Source organism: Dendropsophus ebraccatus, chromosome 15, assembly GCF_027789765.1.
Source record: "Dendropsophus ebraccatus isolate aDenEbr1 chromosome 15, aDenEbr1.pat, whole genome shotgun sequence".
Classification (NCBI taxonomy): Eukaryota; Metazoa; Chordata; class Amphibia; order Anura; family Hylidae; genus Dendropsophus; species Dendropsophus ebraccatus.
The window spans coordinates 73,056,021-73,078,242 of record NC_091468.1 but is presented as its reverse complement, the minus strand read 5'-3'; the positions used below and the strand labels follow the sequence as shown (position 1 = coordinate 73,078,242).

Sequence of the window (22,222 nt, the reverse complement as noted above, 5' to 3'; positions counted from 1 at the left end):
ATGAGATACAGCACCCTCACAGTACTCAGTGTTATCTATGGGATACAGCACCCTCACAGTACTCAGTGTTATCTATGGGATACAGCACCCTCACAGTACTCCTCAGTGTTATCTATGAGATACAGCACCCTCACAGTACTCAGTGTTATCTATGAGATACAGCACCCTCACAGTACTCAGTGTTATCTATGGGATACAGCACTCTCACAGTACTCAGTGTTATCTATGAGATACAGCACCCCCACAGTACTCCTCAGTGTTATCTATGAGATACAGCACCCTCACAGTACTCCTCAGTGTTATCTATGAGATACAGCACCCTCACAGTACTCCTCAGTGTTATCTATGGGATACAGCACCCTCACAGTACTCAGTGTTATCTATGAGATACAGCACCCTCACAGTACTCAGTGTTATCTATGAGATACAGCACCCCCACAGTACTCCTCAGTGTTATCTATGAGATACAGCACCCTCACAGTACTCCTCAGTGTTATCTATGAGATACAGCACCCTCACAGTGCTCCTCAGTGTTATCTATGAGATACAGCACCCTCACAGTACTCCTCAGTGTTATCTATGGGATACAGCACCCTCACAGTACTCAGTGTTATCTATGGGATACAGCACCCTCACAGTACTCAGTGTTATCTATGAGATACAGCACCCTCACAGTACTCCTCAGTGTTATCTATGAGATACAGCACCCTCACAGTACTCAGTGTTATCTATGATACAGCACCCTCACAGTACTCCTCAGTGTTATCTATGAGATACAGCACCCTCACAGTACTCCTCAGTGTTATCTATGGGATACAGCACCCTCACAGTACTCCTCAGTGTTATCTATGGGATACAGCACCCTCACAGTACTCCTCAGTGTTATCTATGAGATACAGCACCCTCACAGTACTCAGTGTTATCTATGAGATACAGCACCCTCACAGTACTCAGTGTTATCTATGGGATACAGCACCCCCACAGTACTCCTCAGTGTTATCTATGAGATACAGCACCCTCACAGTACTCAGTGTTATCTATGGGATACAGCACCCTCACAGTACTCAGTGTTATCTATGAGATACAGCACCCTCACAGTACTCAGTGTTATCTATGGGATACAGCACCCTCACAGTACTCCTCAGTGTTATCTATGAGATACAGCACCCTCACAGTGCTCAGTGTTATCTATGAGATACAGCACCCTCACAGTACTCAGTGTTATCTATGAGATACAGCACCCTCACAGTACTCAGTGTTATCTATGGGATACAGCACCCTCACAGTACAATCCGCCTCACACAGCCGCATAGACCAACAACCTAAACCATAATAAGGATCAGTTTGGAGCAAACACATAAGTCATAAAATAAAGTAGAAATTGTATAAATTGGATATTGATGGAAATGTACTGAGCTGATGCTCCACATGTATAAAACGCCACCGGCGCGGGAGTCAATGGAGCCGCATCATAGAGGGGCGGGGCTTTCCTCCTACCCCCAATGCTTCAGTCCAGGCCGGTGCTCAGGAATAGAACGGCGCTGTGCGTGGAAACCGGCTGCGGCTCCATGTAAATAAAGACCAGCAACACCGGCATCACCGCGCCGACACCGTTCTATGTGCAGAACTTAAAGCGAATGTATCTTCACTTCAATAATATAGGTAACACGTCACTTATCCTACACGGCAAATGATGTAAACGTGAGGGGAAAAAAGTGCAGGAAGTGGTGTATACTCTCCAGTCTTCCAGTACTTATCAGCTGCTGTACACAGTGACACAGTGCTCTCTGCTGCCCCCTCTGTCCATGTCAGGAACTTCCAGAGCAGCAGCAAATCCCCATAGAAACCTCTCCTGCTCTGGACAGTTCCTGACATGGACAGAGGTGGCAGCAGAGAGCACTGTGTCAGACTGGAGAGAATACACCACTTCCTGCAGGACACACAGCAGCTGGTAAGTACTGGAAGAATGAAGATTTTTTAAATAATCTCTGGCACTTTCTGACACCAGTTGATTTAAATTAGAAAGATTTTCACTGGAGTGCCCCTTTAGGTATTTTCTTAACAACAAAGTTAAACACTTATATAGCACACAAATGCTGTTATATTAGGAGACGACAAACTAAATACTGAGCTAATAGTCCCATGTCCAGACCCATCAAAATAAATGGAACTTTCTTTAAGCAATTCCATTCATTTTTCACCTTCAAGGACGTGTCCAATTTGCTTATCTCATCGATATGTTAGAGCAGCTTCAGCCGATTCATTACAATCAGGTTCTGTCTGCAGTCGGTGTCTGGCAGCTGTCATCAGGGAACGTCCGGGATCACTATCCCCCCAATCACAGCGCTGCCATCTCTCAGATTGATGGTTTGTTGTAATGGATTGTGTATGTTAGAGGAGGCGCTGCCAGAAAGCCGCATATTACTTCTCCACATCAATCTGCAGGCAAATATCCCCACTATCCTTACCCACCAACCCTTCTCCTATGTCACTATCCTTACCTACCAACCCTTCTCCTATGTCACTATCCTTACCCACCAACCCTTCTCCTATGTCACTATCCTTACCTACCAACCCTTCTCCTATGTCACTATCCTTACCTACCAACCCTTCTTCTATGTCACTATCCTTACCCACCAACCCTTCTTCTATGTCACTATCCTTACCTACCAAACCTTCTCCTATGTCACTATCCTTACCCACCAACCCTTCTCCTATGTCACTATCCTTACCTACCAACCCTTCTCCTATGTCACTATCCTTACCTACCAACCCTTCTCCTATGTCACTATCCTTACCTACCAACCCTTCTCCTATATCACTATCCTTACCCACCAACCCTTCTCCTATGTCACTATCCTTACCTACCAACCCTTCTCCTATGTCACTATCCTTACCTACCAACCCTTCTCCTATGTCACTATCCTTACCTACCAACCCTTCTTCTATGTCACTATCCTTACCCACCAACCCTTCTCCTATGTCACTATCCTTACCCACCACCCTTCTCCTAGGTCACTATCCTTACCTACCAACCCTTCTCCTATGTCACTATCCTTACCTACCAACCCTTCTCCTATGTCACTATCCTTACCTACCAACCCTTCTTCTATGTCACTATCCTTACCCACCAACCCTTCTTCTATATCACTATCCTTACCCACCAACCCTTCTCCTATGTCACTATCCTTACCTACCAACCCTTCTCCTATGTCACTATCCTTACCCACCAACCCTTCTCCTATGTCACTATCCTTACCTACCAACCCTTCTCCTAGGTCACTATCCTTACCTACCAACCCTTCTCCTATGTCACTATCCTTACCTACCAACCCTTCTCCTATGTCACTATCCTTACCTACCTGCCCTTCTCCTATGTCACTATCCTTACCTACCAACCCTTCTCCTATGTCACTATCCTTACCTACCAACCCTTCTCCTATGTCACTTTCCTTACCCACCAACCCTTCTCCTATGTCACTATCCTTACCCACCAACCCTTCTCCTATGTCACTATCCTTACCCACCAACCCTTCTCCTATGTCACTATCCTTACCTACCACCCTTCTCCTATGTCACTATCCTTACCTACCAACCCTTCTTCTATGTCACTATCCTTACCTACCAACCCTTCTCCTATGTCACTATCCTTACCTACCAACCCTTCTCCTGTGTCACTATACTTACCCACCAACCCTTCTCCTATGTCACTATCCTTACCTACCAACCCTTCTCCTATGTCACTATCCTTACCTACCAAGCCTTCTCCTATGTCACTATCCTTACCTACCAACCCTTCTCCTATATCACTATCCTTACCTACCAACCCTTCTCCTATGTCACTATCCTTACCTACCAACCCTTCTCCTGTGTCACTATCCTTACCCACCAACCCTTCTCCTATGTCACTATCCTTACCTACCAACCCTTCTCCTATGTCACTATCCTTACCTACCAACCCTTCTCCTATGTCACTATCCTTACCTACCAACCCTTCTATGTCACTATCCTTACCCACCAACCCTTCTCCTATGTCACTATCCTTACCCACCAACCCTTCTCCTATGTCACTATCCTTACCTACCAACCCTTCTCCTATATAACTATCCTTACCTACCAACCCTTCTATGTCACTATCCTTACCCACCAACCCTTCTCCTATGTCACTATCCTTACCCACCAACCCTTCTCCTATGTCACTATCCTTACCTACCAACCCTTCTCCTATGTCACTATCCTTACCTACCAACCCTTCTCCTATGTCACTATCCTTACCCACCAACCCTTCTCCTATGTCACTATCCTTACCCACCAACCCTTCTCCGATATCACTATCCTTACCTACCAACCCTTCGCCTATGTCACTATCCTTACCTACCAACCTACCTTTTTTCCTGCAATTACTACTGCATCAACGTTTCACTTCCTGGATAACATGGTGATGTCACTTCCTGGATAACATGGTGATGTCACTTCCTGGATAACATGGTGATGTCACTTCCTGGATAACATGGTGATGTCACTTCCTGGACAACATGGTGATGTCACTTCCTGGACAACATTGTGATGTCACTTCCTGGATAAAGTAGTGATGTCACTTCCTAGATAACATGGTGATGTCACTTCCTGGATAACACGGTGATGTCACTACCAGGATAACATGGTGATGTCACTTCCTGGACAACGCGGTGACGTCACTTCCTGGATAACATGGTGATGTCACTTCCTGGATAACGTGGTGATGTCACTTCCTGGATAACGTGGTGAGGTCACTTCCTAAATAACATGGTGATGTCACAACCAGTCTCCCAGAGCTGTGCGGGCTGTGGCTGCTGGAGAGAATGAGGGCAGAGAAACACTGAGGGACACAGGGCACTGGAGGGACACTGAGCATCCCCCTGCCATCATCCTCTCCAGCAGCCACAGCCAGCACAGCTCTGGAAGCCGTGACATCACCACGTAATCCAGGAAGTGACATCACCACGTAATCCAGGAAGTGACATCACCACGTAATCCAGGAAGTCAACCAACAAAACACAGTAATCACTGAACTCAAGGAGAACAGTGAAAAAAACTCCAATGAAGTACTCAATCAAGAGTCTCCACTGATGCCCGAAAAAATTTAAATATGCAAAACAAGAGTCCCTATTTATCAGGGTAAAAAGTCCCTATTTTATTTTTCCCTATTTATGTTTCAATACTCGCAACCGAGCGGGCCTTAAAGGGCTATTTATCAGGGTGGTGTGGTGCTCTCCCCATCATGGAGGCACCCCGTGGCAACTGGCTAGAGATATCTGGCTATCCCATGTTTTGAGACTCGTAACAGAGACTACACTGACTCTTGTTTTGCGTAATCCTGGAAGTGACATCACCATGTTTATCCTGGAAGTGACATCACCACGTTATCCAGGAAGTGACATCACCATGTTTATCCAGGAAGTGACATCACCATGTTTATCCAGGAAGTGACATCATCATGTTTATCCAGGAAGTGACATCACCATGTTTATCCAGGAAGTGACATCACCATGTTTATCCAGGAAGTGACATCACCATGTTTATCCAGGAAGTGACATCACCATGTTTATCCAGGAAGTGACATCACCATGTTAATCCAGGAAGTGACATCACCATGTTATCCAGGAATTGACATCCCCATGTTTATCCAGGAAGTGACATCACCATGTTATCCAGGAAGTGACATCACCACGTTATCCAGGAAGTGACATCACCATGTTTATCCAGGAAGTGACATCACCATGTTATCCAGGAAGTGACATCACCACGTTATCCAGGAAGTGACATCACCACGTTATCCAGGAAGTGACATCACCATGTTATTCAGGAAGTGAAGCCTTGATGCAGTAGTAAGTGCAGGAAAAAAGGCCCTTTATAAGCATTTCCCATAATAAGTCAATATTGGGGATGTGTATAACATTTGGGGGACAATACAATACTTTAATAAAAAATTTTGCCGGACTTCTCCTTTAAGTCCAAATTTCAAAAAATCTTTAACCTCTTAGGGCCCTATTACACCAACAGATTATCTGACAGATTTTTGTAATCAAAGCCGAGAGTGGATTTGAAAAGACAAGGAATCTCAGTCTCTCCATTATTCCCTGTTCCCTGTTTATAATTCATTCCAATACTGGTCAACAAATTTTGAAAAGTTGTTTGGTTCAGAAATAAAATTCTCCATTTCTTAATGATTTTTATCTCCTGAATATAAATATCACAAGGAAAAATGTGAATTGTCTCTAGTTTCTCTGATATGGGAGAGTTCTCATGTTATTGTTTTGTGAATTTAATAGGATACAGTATAATAGCCGACATATTTATTACTTCTGCATCATAAGGAAGCGCGGTTACTGTTCATAAACTCCTGAAATATATTTATAGGAAACTTAGTTCTATCTGAAATCACCTACAATTTACAGGCAGATCCAAGAATTGTTACAAATTAATTCTGTTTATTGACCTCTGGGATGTCGCTCCTTATTCAATGGCTTCTCTGTGCATTTACACCTGTCTTTTGTATTTATACATGGGATTGTCTCTGATAACTGTCCTACAGTAATCTGCAAGCATTGATGGCTTCCATTTACCCCAACGCCTTAGGCTAGCTTCACACTGCGTTTTTGCAATCCGTTTTTTGCAAAAAAAACGGATGAAAAACGGATACATTTGTGTGCATCCATTTTGATCCGTTTTCCCATTGACTATCATTATAAAAAAAAACAAAAAATAAAAACGGATCCTTATTTATTTATTTTTTTTAACGGGCACAAAAGTAGTGTTGGCACTAGGTTTTTTTTTTTATAATGGAAGTCAATGGAAAAGCAGATCAAAACGGATGCACACAAATGTTGCAAAAAACGGATGAAAAACACGGATAGCAAAAATGCAGTGTGAACCTAGCCTTATACCATAACTATTGGTTATTCTAAGATGATGCAATATACCAGTTGATGATGCAATACTGATGATGCAAACTTTTCCTACTATTGTATCACAGGCTGTGAGAAGTATAGAATGTACGTCTATATCTTGAAAATTAGAGACAATTTCAAAATTTGAACATCATTTTCGATCTCAGCGCCCAAAAATTAGTTAAGATTAACTGTTTTCATGTCGGAACCTTTTTGGCTGTTGACCAGTGTATCTGTTGGTGTAATAGTTCCCTTAATGTGGCACCATATCAAGGGCTCTGCTGAAATCTAGATAGGAGGTATCCACTGCACCTTCAATGTAACAAAACAGTAGTCAAAACAATCAATGATGTGCTACGACCTTAAGGAGTCACTGTCGTGAAATTTATTTTTGCAGAAATCAATAGTCCAGGCGATTTTAAGAAACTTGGTTAATTTGGTTTATTAGGCAAATATGCCATTATCTGCATGTAAAAAGCCTTTTCCCAGACCCCCCCCCCCTCTACTTTCTGTCATCCACTGCTCGGAATCAGGAAATCTCAATCAGACGCGTCCTGTTTGAAGAGGGGAGGGGGGGGGGGGGGAAGAGACGGAGCAGAAATGTCAACAGCAGAAAACAGAGAACAAAGGATTACACAGCAGGGGAGCTATTCAGAGGGCTATTCAGAGACCAGAGAGGTCAGTGGTGACTGTCAGAGGATAGAGACTGTGTTGTAGCTTTTAATTAACTCTTTGTTGTCCTGTTTTGGTTTCTTATTTTTCTCTCTCCATAGGAGAACAATGAAGACAGGGGGGAGAGCTTCAAGCTGCTTTTTTATGATAAAAATTCATTTTTCGGCTATTAAACCCAATTACAAAGTTTCTTAAAATCGCCTGGACTATTGATTTCTGCAAAAAGAAATTTCACGACAGTGACTCTAAGTAAAGCAATGCTTTTTTGGGATTTTATGTGGCCAACTATCCATTGCTTACTACTATTTCTTACTACTATAGATGTTAGGCTAACTGCCCTGTAGTCACCAGCTGTTTTTCTATTACACTTCACACACTTCTTTCTATTACACTTCTTTGAAACGGCTTCACCCAGTCATGTAGATAAAATAAAAATCAGAAATAACCGGTCAGACAAAAAGTCATTAATAAATATTTAAGGTGATAAAATTCATGTAAAGAATAAATGGTAGATATCAGGCTGCAATAAGTAAATAAAGTAATCAAAAGTAAAAGGCTGTCGCTACACAATGGGAGTACTAAGGAAATGTGCTCACCAAGAACTTAAATATGATGAAATTCTGATAAATCGGTATCAACGTATTGGTAAAGGCTTTTCCTCCATAAATTCAACGTTATTTGGAGAAAACCTGACTTGCTCAGAAAGTTACTAAAAGCCAAGTCCATTTTTTATCTTTTTTCTCTTAGGACAAAGACTTGGACGTGTATTAAAGCAGCTGGAGCGACAAAGCTTTCACGTCCTCCCATTAGCGAGACGCCATTCCTGAAATGCGACATTTCAATCTCCAGCGCACTCATTTGTGTTAATCGGGAAGTTCCGACCGGTAATGTAAGACTCTGCAAGCTGTAATCAAATCCACTTGAGAACCTCTAAATTCTCACATTAAATACATAAATCTGAGCCAAATCTGCTCTACAAAGCCATTTACTGAAGGCACCGAGGTACAGTAACCGGACGAGCAGAGGAAGGATAGTCAGACGGCTAATACCGAAGGTGGAATAGATGCAGATCAGATGGCTAGGTAAAAAGAGAACTGATAAATTGGGGGGGGGGGGCACAGAACCTTGTGGCAATTCTATATACACACAGAAACCATCAAAGTTTTGTTTCCTATCAGAAAAAAAGATTTATTACACCACAGGAAACAAAGAACAGTGTAACCTGCCCGCAGCGACCAATCACAGCTTTCATTGTACTCAGATAGGACATGAGAGCTGAGCAGTGATTGGCTGGGATGTCCTACACAGATCGCTAAATCTCGGCCACTCAGTTTGTAGATCGTACAGCAACGAGTAGACTGGCTGTCGGATGGGTTAGACACCGACATCTTATGGAGAGTCCGTACATCACATTAGCTGGCTCCAAATCTCATCAGTCTCCAGTTCTAAGACGTCTGTGAAACATCTGTGACTAGAAGCCATGTTTTATAAGTCAATGTCCTTCACGAGGATTTCCCATGCAGCACATACTGTACCGGCTTTACACAGCCGACCGTGCCGACCACCCTCCTATTGTGTCATGCATCCAGGGAGCGCCCGGTAGTCAGCGGCAAAGAAATCCATGTCACCAAATCCAAGCAATGATTTCAAGTATCTCAGCCTTAAAGACACCGCAGACACTTCAGGTTAAACCGCGATGGTCTATGGTCTGTGCGGCCGTCTGACCAACCCCAGCTCTGGCGGCTGCTCTATGTCCTCACGGGTCTATAACCTGTCTGATTTCTGATTTCCTTTTGTATTTTTATATCTGCTGACTGGTGGCTGCGGCCATGTTTTCCAGGACTCCCTGGGGCGGCATCTAAGTTCTGCGGCCGTGGGAACTCAAATGCCGAGCGTTCAGGTCCAAAGGACATTGCTGAGCTGTGAGCCCGGAGCCTGTGATGGTGGTGGAGCAGGATGAGCCGTGTGTTATGTGCCCCACCGCCCGGCAGCCATGCTGTTCATTACCATTGGGTCCACGTCCATTGTACTGCTGCCTTGTCAGACCTCTCAGCATCTACTGTGTGGACTGAAGGACTCTCTCTATTCATTTCTATGAGAACGATAGAAAGCATCGGCCTGGATTCTGCGTTGAGCCGAGGAGCTGCTTGATATCAGGATCCCGGTACACAGGAACGTCACATAACTAGGGAAACTCCCCGTATAAATATGGGATTTACGCATCATTGCTTCTTTAATCCATCTCCCCCGAATGTATACGGACAGTACAAGTATATGACGGTATACAGTATATGAAATACTGTGCGGTACTCTCACAGGAACCAGAAGCGAGAACGGCTGCCACGTCCATAACACCAGATGCCGTCGCAGTATAAAATGGGATCGCAATAGTTTCAGGAATATCAGAGCGCTCGGCCTCAGCGTCACGGTCCGGAGATCAAAACCGGTCATCAAATTACACTGACAGCTCGTAGCATTAAAGGAAATGACCTACATTACAGAGGTCTATTGTAGCAGAGAGGTTAAAGGGAAATGATACCTCCCAACTATGCAACGTGTCATCTATGAGGAGATGAATGGCGTCTTGGATCTGCGCCTATAGAGCTCCCTGTACATCTCAGCTCCACTGAAGAGGGCTTAAATGTCTCAGACGTAATGATATCTTACAGTGATTACAGAGAGTCCCTGAATGACCATGGACAGGCCCATTATTTCAGCCAGCACCACTGCAAACAGTAGGAAACTCCATAGGAAACACCGCTATAATGGGGCTCCCAGGTGCAAACTGGTGCATAAAGCCATGTAACTCCATAGGAAACACCGCTATAATGGGGCTCCCAGGTGCAAACTGGTGCATAAAGGTATGTAACTCCATAGGAAACACCGCTATAATGGGGCTCCCAGGTGCAAACTGGTGCATAAAGGTATGTAACTCCATAGGAAACACCGCTATAATGGGGCTCCCAGGTGCAAACTGGTGCATAAAGCCGGGCACACAGCCACGTAACACCATAGGAAACACCGCTATAATGGGGCTCCCAGGTGCAAACTGGTGCATAAAGGTACGTAACTCCATAGGAAACACCGCTATAATGGGGCTCCCAGGTGCAAACTGGTGCATAAAGGTATGTAACTCCATAGGAAACCCCGCTATAATGGGGCTCCCAGGTGCAAACTGGTGCATAAAGCCGGGCACACAGCCACGTAACACCATAGGAAACACCACTATAATGGGGGACCCAGGCTGCAAACTGGTGCATAAAGGTATGTAACTCCATAGGAAACCCCGCTATAATGGGGCTCCCAGGTAAAAACAGGTGCATAAAGCCGGGCACACAGCCACGTAACTCCATAGGAAACACCACTATAATGGGGCTCCCAGGTGCAAACTGGTGCATAAAGTCATGTAACTCCATAGGAAACACCGCTATAATGGGGCTCCCAGGTGCAAACTGGTGCATAAAGCCATGTAACTCCATAGGAAACACCGCTATAATGGGGCTCCCAGGTGCAAACTGGTGCATAAAGGTACGTAACTCCATAGGAAACACCGCTATAATGGGGCTCCCAGGTGCAAACTGGTGCATAAAGGTACGTAACTCCATAGGAAACACCGCTATAATGGGGCTCCCAGGTGCAAACTGGTGCATAAAGGTACGTAACTCCATAGGAAACACCGCTATAATGGGGCTCCCAGGTGCAAACTGGTGCATAAAGGTATGTAACTCCATAGGAAACCCCGCTATAATGGGGCTCCCAGGTAAAAACAGGTGCATAAAGCCGGGCACACAGCCACGTAACTCCATAGGAAACACCGCTATAATGGGGCTCCCAGGTGCAAACTGGTGCATAAAGGTATGTAACTCCATAGGAAACCCCGCTATAATGGGGCTCCCAGGTAAAAACAGGTGCATAAAGCCGGGCACACAGCCACGTAACTCCATAGGAAACACCACTATAATGGGGCTCCCAGGTGCAAACTGGTGCATAAAGCCATGTAACTCCATAGGAAACACCGCTATAATGGGGCTCCCAGGTGCAAACTGGTGCATAAAGGTACGTAACTCCATAGGAAACACCGCTATAATGGGGCTCCCAGGTGCAAACTGGTGCATAAAGGTACGTAACTCCATAGGAAACACCGCTATACTGGGGCTCCCAGGTGCAAACTGGTGCATAAAGGTACGTAACTCCATAGGAAACACCGCTATAATGGGGCTCCCAGGTGCAAACTGGTGCATAAAGGTATGTAACTCCATAGGAAACCCCGCTATAATGGGGCTCCCAGGTAAAAACAGGTGCATAAAGCCGGGCACACAGCCACGTAACTCCATAGGAAACACCGCTATAATGGGGCTCCCAGGTGCAAACTGGTGCATAAAGGTATGTAACTCCATAGGAAACCCCGCTATAATGGGGCTCCCAGGTAAAAACAGGTGCATAAAGCCGGGCACACAGCCACGTAACTCCATAGGAAACACCACTATAATGGGGCTCCCAGGTGCAAACTGGTGCATAAAGCCATGTAACTCCATAGGAAACCCCGCTATAATGGGGCTCCCAGGTAAAAACAGGTGCATAAAGCCGGGCACACAGCCACGTAACTCCATAGGAAACACCACTATAATGGGGCTCCCAGGTGCAAACTGGTGCATAAAGTCATGTAACTCCATAGGAAACACCGCTATAATGGGGCTCCCAGGTGCAAACTGGTGCATAAAGTCATGTAACTCCATAGAAAACACCGCCAATTTGCCTATCATGCCTTCCACTCCACCTAACACGCCGCCAATCCGCCTCACACTGCTCAGCAGCCACACTACATAGTGAACAGCCCGGAAGCAGCTGCTTTGTTAAATCTGTAGTAGCCGGGTCTGGTTGCTGCAGTAAGACATTGACACCACTACATGGCCCCATTGACTTGTGTGGGCGCTGAACAGCTGGTCGGCAAGGAGGTCGGGGTGACGCCACCTGCTGATCAGTAATTGATGATGTATCACATGGACAGGCCATAAAGTGTGATTGTCGTCGTTTTTTATTATTATTTGCAGAAATCAATAGTCCAGGCGATTTTAAGACACTTTGTCATTGGGTTTATTAGGCAAATCTGCCATTATCTGCATTCAAAAAGACTTTCCCAGGTCCCCCTCCTCCCTCCTTTCTGTCAGTCACTGCTCATTATCAGGAAATCTTTACTGTTTTACATCAGTTGAGCCCTGTGTAACCTATGGAGAGGGGAGGGGGGAGGAGAGAGATTAGTGGGCAGCATAGAACAGAGAACAAGGGATTACACAGCGGGAACTGTGTGAAAGCCGGTATTTAAAGGTCAGAGAGGTCAGTGCTGACTGTCATAGGAGATCGCCTACAGATGATGTAGCTGTAAATTAACTCTTTGTTGTCCTGTTTTGGTGCCTCATCTCCCTCCACACCTCCCTTCTCCATAAGAAAACCATTAAGATGGGGGAGAGCTTTAAACTGCTTTCTCATGATTAAAATGCTTTTTTACAAAGTTTCTTAAAATCGCCTGGACTATTGATTTCTGCAAAAAAAAATTAAATTAAACAACAGTGACACTTTAAAGGAGAAGTCCTGAGTCGGTCTTCTTTTGACTGAACATAACATGCACCTACCTCCCTGTCTCCAGCACTGGGGTCCGCTGTGCTCCGCTCTGGTTCTGGTCCACTGGGCGCTTCCTGGGCGGAGCAGGGACCCGGGCTGTCATGTGTCAGTCCCGCTCAGCCAGTCAGCTGCCGTAGTGGGGTCCCACCAAGAAGCGGCCGGGGGACAGTGGACCCCAGCGCTGGAGCCGGGGAGGTCGGTGCATGTCCTTATGCTCAGCTACCTCCTCCCCGGCTATTTTGAAAAAAATGCCCGACCCCAGAGTTCCCCTTTAAATAATTTTCCCACATTAAAGCCAGCCCTGTTTATTTAGCGAAGAGATTAGATATCAGGATCATTTAAAATCTCGTCTAATTCAAGTTTTATCTTCAGAATAGGTCACTGGAGTTTTTGGTGACTTTTGTTCCCATTTTCCTTTTTATTATCTACATTATAAAATAATCCTGAAAACCTGCAGCTTATATTCTGCCTTCTCGGGCTCCTAAGACTACATGTACAGATCACCTTCCATCAGGGACAGGGGTAACGTGTAAGAGGACACCAGTATATAGACAGCAGGAGCTCCACCATCATACACAACACTCCACGCCCTCAGATCAAGGAGACATTTTGCCTTTGATCAGTAGATTTTTTCTTTGACGTCATTCAGATTGGTCGGGAAGATTTTGGATTACTATGTCGTACAAACCTGAACCCTCTAAGAGATACGTGCTTTACTTTATAGAGACTTAAGACGTCACTATGATCACTACGCTACAGGACAGAAAACCTTAATGGGGTAGTCATTAGTTAAAACAATAAAAAGGATGTAAAAAAAAAAAAACTTTTTAAAGGGGTAGTGCGGCGGTAAAGAATTATTCACAGAATAACACACATACAACTTTGTAATGTATGTTATGTCTGTGAATGGCCCCCTTCCCCGTGTCCCACCACCCCCACCCGTGTACCCGGAAGTGTGGTGCGCTATACTCACCTGTCACGTGCCGACCCCCGTCTCCGATCTTCAGCCAGTGACGTCTTCTTTGGGCGGCCGGCGAACAGCTCCGACTGTCCCTAATGCCGGCCGCCCTCTGCAGCGTCATCCGATGCTCAGCCGCGATTGGCTGAGCATAACTGTGCTCAGCCAATCGCGGCTGAGCATCGGATGACGCTGAACAGGGCGGCCGGCACTCAGGATGCTCGGAGGGATTCGGCCCGGCCGTCCGAAGACGACATCGCTGACTGAAGATCGGAGACGAGTCGGCACTTGACAGGTGAGTATAGCGCACCACACTTCCGGGTACACGGGTGGGGGTGGTGGGACACGGGGAAGGGGGCCATTCACAGACATAACATACATTATTAAGTTGTATGTGTGTTATTCTGTGAATAATTCTTTACCGACGCACTACCCCTTTAAAGGTGAAAACCCATCATGGAGAGAAGTATTAGACATTATCGAGGGATGAGCGAATCTCAGGAACGGCCGGGGGTTCTTCACTGATGCCTGTGACACATGGAAACCGTCATAGGCCGGATCCATGTTTTCCAGGACTCCCTAAGGCCGCATCCAGCTTCTTCACACAACAGTAACCAAACGCAGAGAGTTCAGGGTTCAGAAGAACCAAACTGTGCCCAGAGAAAAAAATAAATACATGCAAGTTTCATATAGATTTTTATTTTGTAGCCAAAAGCCCCAGTGTAGCACCTAGCCCCTGTGGGAGGTCACTTACAGTACAGCACCCTGCAGGAGGTCACTTACAGTACAGCAGCCTGCGGGAGGTCACTTACAGTACAGCACCCTGCGGGAGGTCACTTACAGCACAGCACCCTGCGGGAAGTCACTTACAGTAGAGCACCCTGCGGGAGGTCACTTACAGTACAGCACCCTGCTGGAGGTCACTTACAGTACAGCACCCTGCGGGAGGTCACTTACAGTACAGCACCCTGCGGGAGGTCACTTACAGTACAGCACCCTGCGGGAGGTCACTTACAGTACAGCAGCCTGCGGGAGGTCACTTACAGCACAGCACCCTGCGGGAGGTCACTTACAGTACAGCACCCTGCGGGAGGTCACTTACAGCACAGCACCCTGCGGGAGGTCACTTACAGCACAGCAGCCTGCGGGAGGTCACTTACAGTACAGCACCCTGTGGGAGGTCACTTACAGTACAGCACCCTGCGGGAGGTCACTTACAGTACAGCAGCCTGCGGGAGGTCACTTACAGTACAGCAGCCTGCGGGAGGTCACTTACAGCACAGCACCCTGCGGGAGGTCACTTACAGCACAGCACCCTGCGGGAGGTCACTTACAGTACAGCACCCTGAGGGAGGTCACTTACAGTACAGCACCCTGCGGGAGGTCACTTACAGTACAGCACCCTGCGGGAGGTCACTTACAGTACAGCAGCCTGCGGGAGGTCACTTACAGTACAGCAGCCTGCGGGAGGTCACTTACAGTACAGCAGCCTGCGGGAGGTCACTTACAGTACAGCACCCTGCGGGAGGTCACTTACAGTACAGCACCCTGCGGGAGGTCACTTACAGTACAGCACCCTGCGGGAGGTCACTTACAGTACAGCACCCTGCGGGAGGTCACTTACAGTACAGCACCCTGCGGGAGGTCACTTACAGTACAGCACCCTGCGGGAGGTCACTTACAGTACAGCACCCTGCGGGAGGTCACTTACAGTACAGCACCCTGCGGGAGGTCACTTACAGTACAGCACCCTGCTGGAGGTCACTTACAGTACAGCACCCTACTGGAGGTCACTTACAGTACAGCACCCTGCGGGAGGTCACTTACAGTACAGCAGCCTGCGGGAGGTCACTTACAGTACAGCAGCCTGCGGGAGGTCACTTACAGTACAGCAGCCTGCGGGAGGTCACTTACAGTACAGCAGCCTGCGGGAGGTCACTTACAGTACAGCAGCCTGCGGGAGGTCACTTACAGTACAGCACCCTGCGGGAGGTCACTTACAGTACAGCACCCTGCGGGAGGTCACTTACAGTACAGCACCCTGCTGGAGGTCACTTACAGTACAGCACCCTGCTGGAGGTCACTTACAGTACAGCACCCTGCGGGAGGTCACTTACAGTACAGCAGCCTGCGGGAGGTCACTTACAGTACAGCAGCCTGCGGGAGGTCACTTACAGTACAGCAGCCTGCGGGAGGTCACTTACAGTACAGCAGCCTGCGGGAGGTCACTTACAGTACAGCAGCCTGCGGGAGGTCACTTACAGTACAGCAGACTGCGGGAGGTCACTTACAGTACAGCAGCCTGCGGGAGGTCACTTACAGTACAGCCCCCTGCGGGAGGTCACTTACAGTACAGCACCCTGCAGGAGGTCACTTACAGTACAGCACCCTGCAGGAGGTCACTTACAGTACAGCACCCTGCGGGAGGTCACTTACAGTACAGCAGCCTGCGGGAGGTCACTTACAGTACAGCACCCTGCAGGAGGTCACTTACAGTACAGCACCCTGCGGGAGGTCACTTACAGTACAGCACCCTGCGGGAGGTCACTTACAGTACAGCACCCTGCAGGAGGTCACTTACAGTACAGCACCCTGCAGGAGGTCACTTACAGTACAGCACCCTGCGGGAGGTCACTTACAGTACTGCACCCTTTTTACCATTTAAAGACGTTCTTTGTGAAGGGATGGCAGAGCATCAGTCATTAAAGGACCCGCAATGCTAAAAAAAGTAAGATCTAAAGGAGCCAACAAACAGTAAAGATGTTCTTCCTTTAAGCACCGTAGGGCGGGGTGTGCGAGGTTATAATATAATTTTGGTTAGCACTTACCAAACCCCAAGGATAAGCGCCAGCTCCTCTGCACACAAGTCCGGCATCTGGAACTGATCGGGATCCGCCAGCTTGATCTTATTAAGGACCGTGTCATCCTGTAACTCATGGTTCTGTCGGAGAAATGGCCGTAATTACAACCAAGAACGTGAAGATATTGTAACATCACACAACAATTCCGCAGGAGATTTAGTCTGATACAAATAAACTGGAGGCCTGTCCGGTCCGCCGCTCATAGCGCATAAATACAGACAGAGGATATGGATAGGACGTTGTCTGACGGCCACATCCAGCTATATCTGCCAGGAGACACAACTACACAGGATCCACCGATTTATTACAGATAACGTCTCTCCGATATAACACAGGGACTACGGCTTTATTATAGATAACGTGTCTCTCCGATATAACAGGGACTACGGCTTTATTATAACTATACAGCTGATACCAGTGATGTAATAGAATGGTGTATACAGCTGATACCAGTGTAATAGAATGGTGTATACAGCTGATACCAGTGTAATAGAATGGTGTATACAGCTGATACCAGTGATATAATAGAATGGTGTATACAGCTGATACCAGTGATATAATAGAATGGTGTATACAGCTGATACCAGTGATGTGATGTAATAGAATGGTGTATACAGCTGATACCAGTGTAATAGAATGGTGTATACAGCTGATACCAGTGATGTAATAGAATGGTGTATACAGCTGATACCAGTGATGGAATAGAATGGTGTATACAGCTGATACCAGTGATATAATAGAATGGTGTATACAGCTGATACCAGTGATGGAATAGAATGGTGTATACAGCTGATACCAGTGATGTAATAGAATGGTGTATACAGCTGATACCAGTGATGGAATAGAATGGTGTATACAACTGATACCAGTGATGTAATAGAATGGTGTATACAGCTGATACCAGTGATGGAATAGAATGGTGTATACAGCTGATACCAGTGATGGAATAGAATGGTGTATACAGCTGATACCAGTGATGGAATAGAATGGTGTATACAGCTGATACCAGTGATGGAATAGAATGGTGTATACAGCTGATACCAGTGATGTAATAGAATGGTGTATACAGCTGATACCAGTGATATAATAGAATGGTGTATACAGCTGATACCAGTGTAATAGAATGGTGTATACAGCTGATACCAGTGATATAATAGAATGGTGTATACAACTGATACCAGTGATGGAATAGAATGGTGTATACAGCTGATACCAGTGATGGAATAGAATGGTGTATACAGCTGATACCAGTGTAATAGAATGGTGTATACAGCTGATACCAGTGATATAATAGAATGGTGTATACAGCTGATACCAGTGATGGAATAGAATGGTGTATACAGCTGATACCAGTGATGGATTAGAATGGTGTATACAGCTGATACCAGTGATATAATAGAATGGTGTATACAGCTGATACCAGTGATGGAATAGAATGGTGTATACAGCTGATACCAGTGATGTAATAGGATGGTGTATACAGCTGATACCAGTGATGGAATAGAATGGTGTATACAGCTGATACCAGTGATATAATAGAATGGTGTATACAGCTGATACCAGTGTAATAGAATGGTGTATACAGCTGATACCAGTGATATAATAGAATGGTGTATACAGCTGATACCAGTGATATAATAGAATGGTGTATACAGCTGATACCAGTGTAATAGAATGGTGTATACAGCTGATACCAGTGATGTAATAGAATGGTGTATACAGCTGATACCAGTGATGTGATGTAATAGAATGGTGTATACAGCTGATACCAGTGTAATAGAATGGTGTATACAGCTGATACCAGTGTAATAGAATGGTGTATACAGCTGATACCAGTGATGGAATAGAATGGTGTATACAGCTGATACCAGTGATGGAATAGAATGGTGTATACAGCTGATACCAGTGTAATAGAATGGTGTATACAGCTGATACCAGTGTAATAGAATGGTGTATACAGCTGATACCAGTGATGTAATAGAATGGTGTATACAGCTGATACCAGTGATGAAATAGAATGGTGTATACAGCTGATACCAGTGATGGAATAGAATGGTGTATACAGCTGATACCAGTGATGGAATAGAATGGTGTATACAGCTGATACCAGTGATGTAATAGAATGGTGTATACAGCTGATACCAGTGATGGAATAGAATGGTGTATTCAGCTGATACCAGTGATGTAATAGAATGGTGTATACAGCTGATACTAGTGATGGAATAGAATGGTGTATACAGCTGCTACCAGTGATGGAATAGAATGGTGTATACAGCTGATACCAGTGAAATATTAGAATGGTGTATACAGCTGTTACCAGTGATATAATAGAATGGTGTATACAGCTGATACCAGTGTAATAGAATGGTGTATACAGCTGATACCAGTGATATAATAGAATGGTGTATACAGCTGATACCAGTGATATAATAGAATGGTGTATACAGCTGATACCAGTGTAATAGAATGGTGTATACAGCTGATACCAGTGATGTAATAGAATGGTGTATACAGCTGATACCAGTGATGTGATGTAATAGAATGGTGTATACAGCTGATACCAGTGTAATAGAATGGTGTATACAGCTGATACCAGTGATGGAATAGAATGGTGTATACAGCTGATACCAGTGATGGAATAGAATGGTGTATACAGCTGATACCAGTGTAATAGAATGGTGTATACAGCTGATACCAGTGATGTAATAGAATGGTGTATACAGCTGATACCAGTGATGAAATAGAATGGTGTATACAGCTGATACCAGTGATGGAATAGAATGGTGTATACAGCTGATACCAGTGCTGGAATAGAATGGTGTATACAGCTGATACCAGTGATGTAATAGAATGGTGTATACAGCTGATACCAGTGATGGAATAGAATGGTGTATACAGCTGCTACCAGTGATGGAATAGAATGGTGTATACAGCTGATACCTGTGAAATATTAGAATGGTGTATACAGCTGATACCAGTGATATAATAGAATGGTGTATACAGCTGATACCAGTGATGTGATGTAATAGAATGGTGTATACAGCTGATACCAGTGTAATAGAATGGTGTATACAGCTGATACCAGTGAAATATTAGAATGGTGTATACAGCTGATACCAGTGATATAATAGAATGGTGTATACAGCTGATACCAGTGATATAATAGAATGGTGTATACAGCTGATACCAGTGTAATAGAATGGTGTATACAGCTGATATCAGTGATATAACAGAATGGTGTATACAGCTGATACCAGTGATGGAATAGAATGGTGTATACAGCTGATACCAGTGATGGAATAGAATGGTGTATACAGCTGATACCAGTGTAATAGAATGGTGTATACAGCTGATACCAGTGGTGTAATAGAATGGTGTATACAGCTGATACCAGTGATGTAATAGAATGGTGTATACAGCTGATACCAGTGATGGAATAGAATGGTGTATACAGCTGATACCAGTGATGGAATAGAATGGTGTATACAGCTGATACCAGTGATGGAATAGAATGGTGTATACAGCTGATACCAGTGTAATAGAATGGTGTATACAGCTGATACCAGTGATGTAATAGAATGGTGTATACAGCTGATACCAGTGATATAATAGAATGGTGTATACAGCTGATACCAGTGATATAATAGAATGGTGTATACAGCTGATACCAGTGATGGAATAGAATGGTGTATACAGCTGATACCAGTGTAATAGAATGGTGTATACAGCTGATACCAGTGATGTAATAGAATGGTGTATACAGCTGATACCAGTGATATAATAGAATGGTGTATACAGCTGATACCAGTGATATAATAGAATGGTGTATACAGCTGATACCAGTGATATAATAGAATGGTGTATACAGCTGATACCAGTGTAATAGAATGGTGTATACAGCTGATACCAGTGATGGAATAGAATGGTGTATACAGCTGATACCAGTGATATAATAGAATGGTGTATACAGCTGATACCAGTGATTGAATAGAATGGTGTATACAGCTGATACCAGTGATGGAATAGAATGGTGTATACAGCTGATACCAGTGATGGAATAGAATGGTGTATACAGCTGATACCAGTGTAATAGAATGGTGTATACAGCTGATACCAGTGATATAATAGAATGGTGTATACAGCTGATACCAGTGATGGAATAGAATGGTGTATACAGCTGATACCAGTGTAATAGAATGGTGTATACAGCTGATACCAGTGATGGAATAGAATGGTGTATACAGCTGATACCAGTGATATAATAGAATGGTGTATACAGCCGATACCAGTGATGGAATAGAATGGTGTATACAGCTGATACCAGTGTAATAGAATGGTGTATACAGCTGATACCAGTGATATAATAGAATGGTGTATACAGCTGATACCAGTGATGGAATAGAATGGTGTATACAGCTGATACCAGTGTAATAGAATGGTGTATACAGCTGATACCAGTGATGTAATAGAATGGTGTATACAGCTGATACCAGTGATGGAATAGAATGGTGTATACAGCTGATACCAGTGATGGAATAGAATGGTGTATACAGCTGATACCAGTGATGTAATAGAATGGTGTATACAGCTGATACCAGTGTAATAGAATGGTGTATACAGCTGATACCAGTGATGGAATAGAATGGTGTATACAGCTGATACCAGTGATGGAATAGAATGGTGTATACAGCTGATACCAGTGATGTAATAGAATGGTGTATACAGCTGATACCAGTGATGTAATAGAATGGTGTATACAGCTGATACCAGTGATGTAATAGAATGGTGTATACAGCTGATACCAGTGATGTAATAGAATGGTGTATACAGCTGATACCAGTGATGTAATAGAATGGTGTATACAGCTGATACCAGTGATGGAATAGAATGGTGTATACAGCTGATACCAGTGATGGAATAGAATGGTGTATACAGCTGATACCAGTGATGGAATAGAATGGTGTATACAGCTGATACCAGTGATGGAATAGAATGGTGTATACAACTGATACCAGTGATATAATAGAATGGTGTATACAGCTGATACCAGTGATGTAATAGAATGGTGTATACAGCTGATACCAGTGATGTAATAGAATGGTGTATACAGCTGATACCAGTGATGGAATAGAATGGTGTATACAGCTGATACCAGTGATGGAATAGAATGGTGTATACAGCTG

The 22,222-nt window shown here is 44.7% G+C and overlaps 1 protein-coding gene across 5 annotated transcripts in view; it reads right to left on the bottom strand.

Moving 5' to 3' along the window:
* The window catches only part of TTC27 (tetratricopeptide repeat domain 27), a 238,890-nt gene that overhangs the window by 130,501 nt on the left and 86,167 nt on the right, over positions 1-22,222 (bottom strand). For all 5 annotated transcript variants that reach the window (XM_069954653.1, XM_069954649.1, XM_069954652.1 and 2 more), the window contains exon 9: positions 17,007-17,119. In XM_069954653.1, coding sequence (XP_069810754.1) covers positions 17,007-17,119 — 113 coding nt within the window. The remainder of the gene's footprint in view (positions 1-17,006; positions 17,120-22,222) is intronic.